Source organism: Hevea brasiliensis, chromosome 15 (genome assembly GCF_030052815.1).
Source record: "Hevea brasiliensis isolate MT/VB/25A 57/8 chromosome 15, ASM3005281v1, whole genome shotgun sequence".
NCBI lineage: Eukaryota > Viridiplantae > Streptophyta > Magnoliopsida > Malpighiales > Euphorbiaceae > Hevea > Hevea brasiliensis.
In genome coordinates, this window is record NC_079507.1 from 23,382,299 (window position 1) to 23,395,654 (window position 13,356).

General features: G+C 34.0%; 1 protein-coding gene and 1 long non-coding RNA gene across 3 annotated transcripts; both read left to right on the top strand.

Moving 5' to 3' along the window:
• Positions 1-2,635: 2,635 nt before the first annotated feature.
• On the top strand, positions 2,636-3,645 carry LOC110655603 (uncharacterized). The gene is made up of 3 exons (XM_021811986.2): positions 2,636-2,714; positions 2,834-3,243; positions 3,340-3,645. Exons 1-3 carry the CDS (start codon positions 2,636-2,638, stop codon positions 3,643-3,645), a joined length of 795 nt encoding a protein of 264 aa, XP_021667678.2.
• Positions 3,646-7,752: 4,107 nt separating this feature from the next.
• Positions 7,753-13,356, top strand: LOC110654926 (uncharacterized). 2 transcript variants are annotated; one of them, XR_009144195.1, is made up of 4 exons: positions 7,753-8,052; positions 8,153-8,284; positions 8,610-8,660; positions 13,098-13,356. It is a non-coding gene; the product is annotated as an uncharacterized LOC110654926 (long non-coding RNA). The 2 variants fall into 2 exon arrangements; XR_009144196.1 differs by lacking the exon at positions 13,098-13,356 and adding an exon at positions 8,975-9,309.

Consider the following 13,356-nt stretch of genomic DNA (forward strand, 5'->3'; position numbering starts at 1 on the left):
GATCCTTAGTTGGAATTGTCAAGGGTCTAGGCAGCCCTTGACAATGAAGACCTTAAGAGATTTAATCTCTTTAAATAAACTTAAGATAGTTTTTATTTCACAAATAAGAACAAAAGCAACTATTTTTGGAGAAGTGGCATTGTCGGTTTGGATTTCAAAATTCTTTCTATGTTGATCCAGAAGGAAATGCTGGCGGTCTTGCTTTATTGTAAAAGGATGTAACTTTAATTCAAATTCTTCAATCATCGAAACATTGGCTCGATACAATGGTGAGTCAATCTTCGCAATGGCACATTACTTTTGTTTATGGGAATCCGAAAGTAAAAGGGAGGGTTAAGTTCATAAAGGAGCTGAATGAGCTAGATCTTAGAAACGGGGAACCTTGGTTGCTTATTAGCAATTTCAACATTTGTAGCTTGGAAGGGGATAAAATTAGGGCTCGAAAAATTAATTCTTTAATTGCTAGGGAGTTTAATAAGTTGCTTTTTTATTGTCATTTAGAAGAACTTCCATTTAAAGGCCCCAAATTTACTTAGACAAATAATCAACAAGGTTGGCACAACATTCTGGAGAGGATTGATAAAACTTTGGGGAATCAAGAATGGATTGATGAATTCTCCAGAAGTTAACTCATCCATGGAAAATTCCTAGTGTCTAGTCACTGACTTATCATATTGCACCTTCACCCTATGCCGAGGCAGGAAACCAATATATGGACAACTTCAGGTCAATGTGAAGAAAGTATCTCCCAAGTATAGTCTGCTGGCTCTAGTGGATCCCAGTTGTTAGTAAACTAGATGTCTGTATCAAAGTGGGGCAACCAATAGTTTGGCAATTCAAAGAAGAAAATTTAGGCCCTCTCTAAAAAGCTAGATGAGCTCATCTCAGATGTAGGGACCCATGATAATAGAGAAGAAATTATACAAGAGGTCAATTGAAACACCTATGGAGATTGGAAGAGCTTCACTGGTTCCAAAAGTCTCGTATCAACTTTCGAAGACAAGAACACTAAGTTCTTTCACTCATCAACTAATCAAAGAAGAAAACGCAATTAGATTATGAAGCTTATCAATAGTCAAGGAAAGTGGATCGAGAATTAGGAGGAAATTATTAATTAAGCTTTTGATTTTTTTTCAACAATTTGTTTCTGTCAGGACAGGATAATTTTATCAAAGGAAGTGCTGACATCAATTCCTTCGATGGCTTCAAAAGAGATGAATAGGTCTTTAATTACCCCTATTTCAGAAGATGAAGTCAAGCTAAATGTTTTAAGTTTAGGGGCTTTCTAATCTCCTGGACAAGATGGGGTAACTTTTATTAAAAAAAAAAAATATTGGCCTATTGTGAAGCGGGAGGTTGTAGAAATTGCATTGGAATTCATTCAATTAGGTATCGTGCCAAAAAACATCAATGGAACTCACATTGTATTGATTCCCAAAGTGAAGAGTTCCCAATTTGTCATTGACTTTAGTCTGATAAGCTTGTGTAACTTTAGTTATAGAATTATATAAAAAGTGCTTGCCAATAGAATGAAGCCCGGGTTGAACGTGTTGATATTCCCTTCGCAGGCAGCCTTTGCGCCTGATAAAGTATCCATGATAATATTTTTGTGGCTCCTGAAGCATTTTGTGCTCTGAAATAGAGAAGAAAAGGTCGGGTTAGGGCTAATGGCTATTAAGGTGGATGTTCGTAAAGCTTATGATAATGTCAACTGACAATTTCTGTTAATAGTTATGGAGAGAATGTGGTACAGCCAGCATTGGATTTATTAATCTAGAATTGTATCTCTTCAGTGGATTATTCAATTATCATCAATGGAGTCAAATCTAATCACTTTCATCCATCATGAGGCCTTTGCCAAGTTGATCCAATCTCACCTTTATCTTTTCCTTTTGGTTTTTGATGTTCTTTCTAGATTGATTGAGCAAGCCCAGGTTTTGAACCAACTCTAAGGTTTTAAGATAACCAGAAGTTGTCTCTCCTTCAGCCACTTGCTATTCGCAGATGATACAATCCTGTTCAGACAAGCAATAATTGAGGAAGCTATGACTCTTCAGGGTATTCTTCTTAATTACAGCTTGGCATCAGGATAATTCATTAACCAAACCAATATGATTCTACGTATAGTTTCAATATTCTACAACTCATGCAGCGGGATATAGCAAGCATTTTTCAAATCAGGAACTCTGGATCATTATCCAAATATCTTGGTTTGCCAGTGGCATGGGGCAAGTCGAAGTCACAAGATCTTTCTTTTATTCGGGTTCAAGGATGGAAGAATAAATTCCTATCTCATGCAGGTAGAGAAATTCTCATAAAGACAGTGGTTCAAGAAATTCTATCATATGTAACGTCTGTTTTCAAGATTCCCCGTGGTTTCATAAAAGAAATTCATTAATTGGAGGCTAAATTTTGGTGGCAGCATTCAATGGATAATTCTAATGTTCATTGGCTTAGTTGGAAATCTTTCTCATGGAGTAAAAGAGAAGGGGGGATGGGGGGTTAGGCTTTAAGGATTTTAACTTGTTCAATGATGCTTTCCTCACTAAACAAGCTTGGAGATTAATCAAGAATCCTCAAGCTCTTTGTGTAAGAATCCTGAAGGGAATTTATTTCCCTTATTCAAATTTCATAGATGCAAGAAAAGGGTGTCAAAGCTCATAAGGGTGGTGCAGCCTTTTTCAAAGGTGTGAAGCTCTTATTCCAGGCCTGGGGTAGAATGTTACAAGAGCAACCTTCCTCAATGTGTGGACTAAACCGTGGATCCCCACAATTACAAGATTTGAGCCCAGAAGTTTAAGGGAACAAGACAGTCCTGTTATTTATGTTGTAGACTTGATTAACCAAACCAAAGGTATATGGGATAAGGATATTCTATTTGCTACTTTTAATCCGGAGGATTGTATTGAAATTCTTAAGATCCCTCTAACTTCTCATGTGAAGGAACCTGAACTAATATGGAATTTCTCAAAGAATGGAGCCCCTTCAGTCAAAGTAGTGTATCATATGCTCAAAAGGGTCCAAGCTCAGACTTCTCATCAATCTTCGGATTGTTCCTTGGAAGTGGTTTCTCCTGATGTTTGGAGTCAGACTTGGTCTGTAAAATTGCCTCCGAAAATTAAGAATTTCATATGGAGATGTTGTCTAAATGTTTTAGCCACTAAAGAAAATTTGTATAAGCGCCACTGCTCTCCTGCTCCTGCATGTCCCCTATGTGACCGCGCTGTTGAAATGCTGGAACATGTTTTATCTTTTTTGTCCACGCGCTAGAGCTTCTTCGTTTGGCTCCCTTCTTAGTTTCTCCCCAATGCAAGGTAGCATGTTTTCTTTTGTGAATAGTGGAAGTTTATGATTATGAATTGCATCTCTCCAGACCAGTATGAAGTTAAGTTTACAGCATTCCTTTGTTGGCATATACGGAAAGGGAGGAATGCGACTATTTTTCAAGCCATAGACTTGAATCCTAATCTTACTATTCGAAGAGCTAAGAATGATATTGATGAGGTATTAAATCTGATCCCTCCACAACAGCATTCTTTGATCTCTATTTTAAATTCATTGAATTTGTCTCAAAAGGAGTGGAATCCTCCTTGTATTGGCGATTTGTCTCAAAAGGAGTGGAATCCTCCTGGCATTGGCGATTGAAAGTCAATATAGATGCTTCTTTTGAGTTGCCTACTGGACAAGTTGGTTATGGAGTGATTGTTAGAAATTCTTATGGGCAGCTAATGGATGGTTATGCAAGTCACTTTGTCAATTTGTTCCCCCCTAGTAGTAGAAGGGTATGCCATGTGTGTTGATATTTAGTTTGCTATTAGCAGAGAGTTTTTTTTTTTTTTTTTTTTGCTGAGATAGGATCTGATTCTCTTCAGTTATGCCAATCGATTTCTTCCCCTCTAGATCCCATCTCTTGGGAGTTAAGAGGCTATTTTTCATGATATAAAGAGTTGTTATATGGCTATCCAACTTTATCAATGAATTTTTCTCCTACAGCAACCAATTCCTGTGCTAACTGGATTGCAAATAGTGCGAGATTAAGAACCATTATTCTAGGATGGATTTCAAATCCTCCATCTCAGTTAGCTTTGCTGTTAAAAGTTGATAGCCTTGTAACTTCTTATGAATGACCGATGATCTTCCTGATAAAAAAAAATACTACATAAAAAAATTAAATCATAAATGGATTCCAGGACTCTACGTTAATTAGAAATTGTCATGGCTTTATATTCCCAGTCCTTGTCTAATTCATATTCTCACAGAAATTTTTTTTTTTTTCTTTCCTTTCTAATTTCTTTGTTCACTAATAGTGTGTTTGGATAGGTGAAAAAGGGAGAGGAAGGGAAATATCCAAGGGAAAATAAGGTTGATAAGATAGTTTACTTTGTTTGGATAAGAGAAGGAAAATAAAGATGTAAGGGAAAATAAGCCTTATTTTCTCCTAGATATTTTCTTTCCGAATTCGAGAGAAAATAAGGAGTCAAAGGTGAAAAGCGGTCTTTCACTCGTGAAATTACATAATTATCTGCTGATTTTGTTGCCACTGTTTGCATTGTTGTTTAGAGAATTTTTCCTTTCTCGCAAGCTCTAGGGTTTACAACAGAAGAGTGTCCAAATCTAATTATCTACCAAAAATTCCTTCCCATCTACCATTGCAAAAACAATTGAAGATCCTTCATTAAGCATGGATTTGCCTTTGTTGGGTTGTTCCTTCACTAGAAAGAAGAAGAATTTGAAAGATCGTACAACAAAGAGTGGTTGCTGAAGCTTCCTACCTCCATTATAGGTGATTACCATGCCATTGCTTTCAAACCAATACTTTGCGTCCCTAATGGTGTCACGCCCTACTCCTCGTAAGATATAACATGCTCCCATAGTACACCTAATGAATTACCGTACTTCGCTTACCGGTAACCCATTAAATATACTACATGGGATTTTAAAACAATTTTCGTTCATTTTTAAATTGGTGGATAAAAAAAAATTTTTTTCCAGATTTTAAAAACCTTTATTTAAAGTCCAAACATAAATTAAATTTTTAGATATTTAAAATCTCCGCAATTTTTACAAAAATTTCGGCAGAGTGCCATCTGTATTTTGAGAAAACAGTTCTTCAAAACCTGAAAATAAAGACACTCCCAATATTTTTCTCAATCACAACTCCATTATTCAATCTCATTTCACAAAACAACACAAGCAACTCAATACACAGTTTAAATTAAATCAAACATTGAAACCTCTAATTAAGGTAACAAAATTAATATTTACATTCATGGGATCATTAAAAATTTAGTAGTGTAAAACTTTATAAATACATAAAATCTCAAGATAACCTTATAATAATTTGTATTTCAATACAATCCAAAAATATATTACAAAAGAGTTGGTACAACTGCTCAAAGTAAATTTCATACATACAATTACAGAATTACATCAAAATCTAAAGTACAAGGGTATACCTATGATATACCCGAAGATAGTCTCACTATGCCTTTTAGTAATCTTGCTCAGCTGCTTTATATTTTCTTTTACCTGTGACAGCATACAAAGCTATCGCTGAGTGGTGAACTCAGTGGTGCACAAACTAATAACTTAAAACTTAATACAAGTTATGCTTGACAATTCATAAAAAATAAAAATTTTAAATTTTTAAATTCTTCAAAATTTAAAATTTTTAAATTCTTCAAAATTCATAACATTCAGAAATCAATATTTTTATTCATGAAATTTATTTATTTGAATAACATTTTGATCAAATAGTAACTATTTATCTACATTTCTTTTAAATCCCGAAACAATACAAAAATATTTTGAATCACTGACAAATTATTTATTTCAATCACAAGTTATCAAACTATGCATAATTTAAAGGGCGTTACCAATAATTCACACAGTTGAACCCATGACCCAAAATTCAAATAGATGCCGTGTTGTACACCATGACATTTCACACTCTCCCAATAACCGAGGCTAAAAGGGAGGAACAAAGACTAGCTAGTATATATGAGTACTCATTCAAACTCTTCCCCAACTAGCAAGCCAGAGAGGAAGGAACTCGCCCCATCTAGTGGAGGAGATATCTCACTAGACAAGCTAATGAGAATTTACAACATATTTTGCCATGTCAATTGTGGTTTCAAATCATATTCAAAACAATTTCTATTTACAAAGTGTTTACAAATCATCAACATATTTAATCATCATAAATTCATGCTCAAGGTTGGCAACACATCAAACTTAAAATTTACAATCCTCAAAACCATGCAATAAATCCTTAAATGCATAAGAAAATTTACATTTAATTTATACAATTTCATTCAACAAATTAAAATCCTCAACACAACAAAATTATAAATCATAAAATAAACTTGTTCAAATCAATTTAGAAGTGAAAAGTAACAAAATAGTTAGTTGTGCACAAACCTTATACGAGTCGTCTCTTGGCCTTGACTCGATGTCTCGGATTCTTTCCCGGTATTCTTTTCCACTGAAACACACAATTTCATAGTGTTTCAGTATCATAACTTATCATAAATCCAAAATAAATTCAAATTCACTTTTATCTAGCTTATATATGCTAAACTTGATGTTCTTCAAAATTTGTGTTTCGGGGTTACTATTCACTATACTATTCAAGTCAATTTGTTGACTTTCTAAGGCTTAATAGATATAGAAATTCACTACAAGAAAATATCGAAACAGAAACCGAATTTAGAAACGGATTTATGTCAGTTTGTAATTTGAAACGGCTTTTGAAACGGAAATTGGGAAGAATGGGTTAAATATATCAGAAACTGATTAGAAACCAATTAGAAACCGAATTTTGAAACGGAAATATATCGGTTTCTAAATTTTGTGGCACAATTTGGGGGCAAATTTAGCATCGGTTTAGAAACCGATTATAAACCGATATCTGAAACCAAATAATTTTCCGTTTCTAATTAGTAACCGATTTGTTCGGTTTCAAAAGTTGAGGTAAGATAATTAGATTTAATGTTCATATTAGAAACCGATTTTTTCGGTGTCTAATCCCATGACTTATATCATTTTATATTAGAAACTGATTCTGTCAGTTTCTAATCCCATGATTTAGAAACCGATTATCTCGGTTTCAAATCGGTTTCAAAATTCTATATAGGATAATTAGTTTTCATGTTCGTGTTAGAAACTGATTCTTCGGTTTCTAATTCCATGATTTAGAAACTGATTAGTTCGGTTTCAAAACTTAAGAGATATAAATAAATTTCATGTTTATATTAGAAACCGATTCCGTCGGTTTCCAATCCCATAATTTAGAAACCGATTGATTCGGTTTCAAAAGTCAAAGTTTTCATGATCATATTAGAAACCGATTCTGTCGGTTTCTAATCTCATTATTTAGAAACCGATTGGTCGGTTTCAAAATTCAAGGTTGGCTCATTAGATTTCAAGTACATATCTCATGATTTAGAAACCGACTTATTCAGTTTCAAAATTAAAAGTAAGATGATTAGATTTCATGTTTATATTAGAAACCGAATCCGTCGGTTTCTAATCCCATGATTTAAAAACCGAAGGGTTCAGTTTCAAAATTCAAAGTAGACTAAATAGGTTTCTCCATATAAATATATAACTTAAAATTTATTAATTATTTTAATATTTATTTTTAATAATAATAAAAATAATTTATTAAAAATAATAATATTAAATAAAATTTATAATTTTCAATTTTCTATAAAAAAAAAATAACCTAGTGCCTTTTGTTTTTCGCTAAAGTTAAAATTCCCTCTTTTTTTTTTTTCCCCAATTATTCTTCCTCTTTCCCAATCTCGCCAATCCCTTGCTCCTCTCCCTCTTTCTTATGTCTGCCCATTACCACAGTTTGCCCCGCTTTGATTTCAATTGGGAATTTATAAGTCACCATTTAGACTACATCTTTGATTTTTACAGTTATCGTGTTCGCCGTCTTTCTCTAAAAACCCTAGCTACTCCTGCCCAATTTTATTTCCCTTGCTCTCTTTTACACAACCCTCTCGATTCTAAATCCTCCTTTCGACAACCCGCAATCAACCAGAGGTCCGTTTTCTTTATCATGTTCAATAATCTGAACTCAATGGAACAACTTTCTTTATAATTTTATCTTTGTAGCCACTGATAGTGATCAATCAATTTACAGATTATTGGACTGTAAGCTGTTGGGAGAGACAAAAAGAGGGCGAGAGTTGTAGGGTTCGATGGCCGGTGGCTCTGATGCGGCGGAAGCAACTACCTTATCCTGTGTTCAATGCGGGAAGCCTGTGCATCTTCAGTATGTAATTTGCTGTGTTCATCTATTTAATTTGGATTATTTGTTCTGAATTTATTTCAATAAACGTAATTTTAACTTATGGCCATTTTGGTGCTTTGATATTGAAATCGAACTGGTATAACTCAACCATAATAGTAACTTTGCGGCAGTTGACATACATATTTTAATTTCGTGTGTTTCCTTACTGAGATTGAGATTTTGTGCTTCGGTTCTAATTGACTCATACTTTTTCAATTGATTTGAAACTTCATTGAGTGAACTTGTATGCTTCCAATTCTCTTATCCTCAGATTTCCCATTCTTTTACAACATTTTATTATTTGCAGGTGCCCAAAGTGCATGGAATTAAAGCTTCCTCAAGAAGGTGCCGCTTTTAGGTATGTAATTAATGCAGAAGCATCCAAAGTCTTAATATTTGGGTGAATAACAATATTTGGGGGACCATTGTTATCTATTTCCTTTTTTTTTTTTTCGTTTTTATAATTTTTTATTATGGTTTTTGTGTAATCTGACTGTAATTTGGTCTAATGCTTCTTACTAACAGCAAAGTGAGTTTGGACTTTCTTCCTATCCATTGGTTTGAGAATGTATAGATCTTTGGTTTGAGGAAGTCTGTCTTTAGTTATTGGTTCAGAATTCTTTATCTAAAATAATTGAAAAAGAATTGAGGTTTTGATTCTTGTTTTTTCAGGATCTGCTCTTGTGCATTGAGAAAAGAAATTCAGGGAGACATTGGCAAAGATTGATCTAGGAAGTGTCTCTCAATAATTGATAATATGTTGTCTTTCTTTTATGTTAGTTCATGTCATACGCAGCAAGTTTAAGGTGTTTGATCAAAGCTCCAATGTTGTATTTGTACATGTTCCCTTCAATATTAGAGAGAGAGAGAGAGAGAGAGATCAGTTTATGATTAAGAGGGAGTATTTGTCTTTCGCTGCTATTGGTATTGGTCTAAGATTTGAGTAGTTTGATGATATAATTTGGCTTTTTTGTTGTTCTTTTTATGAAGATCTTATTTTCTGTTGAGCCTGCAGTTTAAATTCGCTCCAATGTTGTATATGTCCATGTCCTGGTAGTTTAAATTCGCTCCAATGTTGTATATGTCCATGTCCAGGTATCTTTTGTTATGATCGAGGAGTTTGTGATGTCCTATGGTATTTCTGCAATTGTTGGTCTGAGATTCAATTGTGCTGGAACTTTATTTTTATTTTTGTGTTTAGTTGGTTCATAGTATGAAACATTGTTCTTTACAAATGGTAAGGGGTTATTTTCCATCTGGTATTGAGTATATGGTTGATCAAGGGATTCTTGGATCTTAATTTGTAACTTGTGATTTTATGCATCCTTGATAGATGTAGATTATGAGTACTGGTCACAAATTTTCAGGATTCTGTCGGACTGGTCTCAAATTTTGAGGATTTTGTCAGCAAGGGAGTGTTAGGGAGACAGACCAGCAAAGAGTGATTTGGAGCCCCTTTTTTTTTTTAGTCTTCTTCTTCTTCTTCTTCCTCCCTTTTTTTTTTGTGTATATAGTCAGCTAGCGTAAATCCCTGTTTTTTAAGGCAAATGGAATTGAATCTAAGTTGGTATGTGCATTTGTTTTCAGTTGGTCAAGTGTTTTAATGTGAGTAGCATTGTGGACTAAGAGTCTGGGAGATACTAAGATCTTGGTGTTCCTTTTCTTTTTTGGCTTCAATGTTTTTGAGTAATTAAACTTGTGGAGGGAATGTGATAAAATTTATGATTTTGCTCTAAAAATATATGCAAGTGTTAAAAATAACGAGAAACTGAATATGAATTTAATCTGTGTGTTTTTCAGGGTCTTATCCTTGTTTGAGAAATATTTGGTGAAAAAAAATTCTTCTTTATTTTATGTTTTAGTTTTTTTTTTCCCTTCTACCTTATTTTAGTGTAAGACAACAAGATGTGATAACAGCTTGACTATGGAGTGTTCATGTTCTTCCAATGACCTATTGTTTCAAGAATGTGGACAGGTTTGATCAATAACTTTTTGCTTTAATTTTTGGTTCGAAAATGGTCAATTAACTTTATTTGTACTCACTTTACCCTATGGAAGGATTGTTTGGGCTAAGATAGTCTATATAAAAATTGTGTGTTAGTTTATGCCTATGGAGCTATTTAGATTGTGATAACTGGTTGCAATAATCTGTAATTTTGTCAATCTTCAAGATTTATGTGCACTATTATGCATAAGGGGAGTGATTATTTGCTTCAGCATAAATCGCTTTACAATTTTGTGTTTTGTATTAGTGGAACCTTAGAAAAATTCCCACATTAGCTTTTACTTCTGTGTTGTAGGATTGTTTCTCGTTAGATTCCTAGATTTTAGTTTTTCGGTTTTCTCAATTTGATTGTTTTTGCTGCTCCTGATTTTTTGTTTCTTTAAATCTCTGTTAGTTGTTTATAGTAGTCGCAATATCTGTTCCTAGATGGATCTTGTGTTTACAGTTGCCTTTGGACATGAAGACACTGCAAGTTCATGCCACAGAGAGAAGGACGAATATAGTGCATAATTATCTACTTGTGAGGATTATTCAAGTTTTTCCCTTCTGTTTTGGTGGCTTCCTGATTTAAATCTTTAGTCTGTTTTAATTGGTCATCTTATGGTTGAGCTCTTTGGCAAGTGAACTAAAACGGTAGATTTGGTTGCTCCAAGGTGTTTCTTTCCATCCTCTTGAGGCATGAACTAAGATTGAGAAAAGGGTTTTTCTTGGTTCTTTGCATCAATAATTTTTGCTTGAATTTCCATGTAGCAGTCACCCATTATTCTGAGTATTTTATTATTGGTGTGATTGTACAGGGTCAAGGAGTGATCTTGTGGTTGAATCCTATATCTTCTTTGGCGAGTAGTCGCAGCCTTTTTTTCCTCGTTATTTTGTGTTTGGAAACTGTTTTTATACATCACTAGTTATTAGGCACAGAAAACTAGTTTCTAAGTTTGTTCTTTTGTCTTTTTCCAGTTTTTTTATTTGAGGAATGCGTTGGCTAGGACTTTTCAGGGAGTTCTTTTTACCCTTCTGAATATTGATTGCCTCCCCATTATATGAATGGAATCCCCAAGTGAATTTGATTATAATATGAGAATTTGGTGATTCTTGTTTCAGTGCCTTAGATTTGATTCGAGAAATCAAACTTATGGAGGGATCTTTATGATATTGATCGGAAGTTTCCTTTTCTGGAATTCCTTTAATATTTAAGAGTGACCCGTGCCTCTGCCCCTTCTCTCTCTCTCTCTCTCTGCTTTTTGGGAGTGTCCTTTTTATTTTTTATTTTTGCCTGATTAGTTGGTTTCTGCACGCTTATCGGGTTGGGCATGAGTCGGAATATCCTTTGTTTCCTAAAAATTTTTTGGTATCCAAGAATTATTCCTTTTTTATGTGTTTACTTCCCTTATTTTTAGTGATTGAGATTGATAATTACAATTGTGGTCTGAGCTTATACGAATTTACCAAAATTCCCCATTGTCTTGAAAATTTGGATAGGTTTTAATTTGCTTTTTGAGGACTGTCCAATTGCAATGAGAAATCCATGGATTATCACATGTGCCAATTATTGACAAAGGAAGTTTTTAAACAATAATATGTTTCTTTGTAATTTCTTATTATGTTGATGTGGTATAATATGTCCATTTTAAGGTTTTTAAGTTGGAGCTTGCCTTTTGAATGTTGCCAGATCCTTTGGGTGCATAAGAGGCGAAGCTTTTATGGGTGAATAGGAGACGGAAGTTTTTATACAATAATAAGTTTGCTGTTATTTCTTGTTATGTTGATGTGGTAATATGTCCAGTTTAAGGAGATTATTGGAGCTTGCCTTTTGTATGTTGCCAGGATCCCACGGGTGCATAAGAGAGATTATTTATGACCTCAGCTTTATCATTAAATTGGTTTGTTCTTACGATCACTATTTCCACATAGCTTTAGCATACTTCCAGCGAGTTGTTTTGATGGCATGTGGGTAGGACTGAACCAATATTTTGCAATATCTTAAATTAAGAATGGAAGCTTTGGATACTCTCTTTTGCAATATCTGGATTTATGCTTTGACAAATTGATGGCTTTATATGCATCAAGACTCAAGTGTTCACTAAAAGAATAATCTGCCCAGATACCATAGTTTCTCATTACATTGGTTGGTATTCTACATTGCAAGTTTAATGTGTTAACCAAAGATATCTACTTTTATGTATGGAGAGATAAATTGATGATTGGAAAGGGCAATTTGATGTTCTTAGCTCATGCTGTGTTGGTATTTTGTGGGTGCTTAACATTTGGCTTTTGATAATTTTCAAATTCTTCTTGCGCTTCTTTTTGGTCAAGGATTCAATACAGAGAGGGAGAGAGTATTTAAATATCTTGATCTTTCTGTGTTCAAAGAAATTTATGACAACTTTTGTTCTTGGCAAATGAATTTGAAACTTGAGATTTAATTATTGTTTCCATAGGTGGTTTCTGGCTTCTGTTGACTACGTGGGCTATGATTGATCAAATGCGAAGGGTTTTTGGCCTCAGATGAGGGGAAGGGGTTTTCTTGGATCTGAAAGCTATAATTTATAGTTTGGCAAATGAATTTGAAACTTGAGATTTGAATATTGTTTCCATAGGTGGTTTCTGCGTTCTGTTGACTATGAGGGCTATGATTGATTAAACTAATATTTGCTACTACTGATACTTATAAATTTTCAGATTTAAGTCCTTTATATTGAACTAATGGAAAGAAAATTGTCCTGCTTTCTATTTACTTAAGAGTAATTTTGAATTCACTTTTACTCATTGAGGTCCTTTTCCTTGATGCAGATTATGGCTTTATCCTTGATTTGACTATGGGGCATAATTAATGTTTGAAGAGATATTGTTATGGGACCAGAATATTCATGAATAAACATGGAGTGGAATGGTCCAGATCTTGCTAGCATGGGTATTTACCGAGAAAATATGGCCAGACATGACTTGGTTCACTTTTGTGATATTGTAATCTATATTTGTTGTGATATAATTATTGCCCAATACTGAAGTTTGTTGGTTGGAGTCTATATTGGATTTCTTAGTGTTTCAA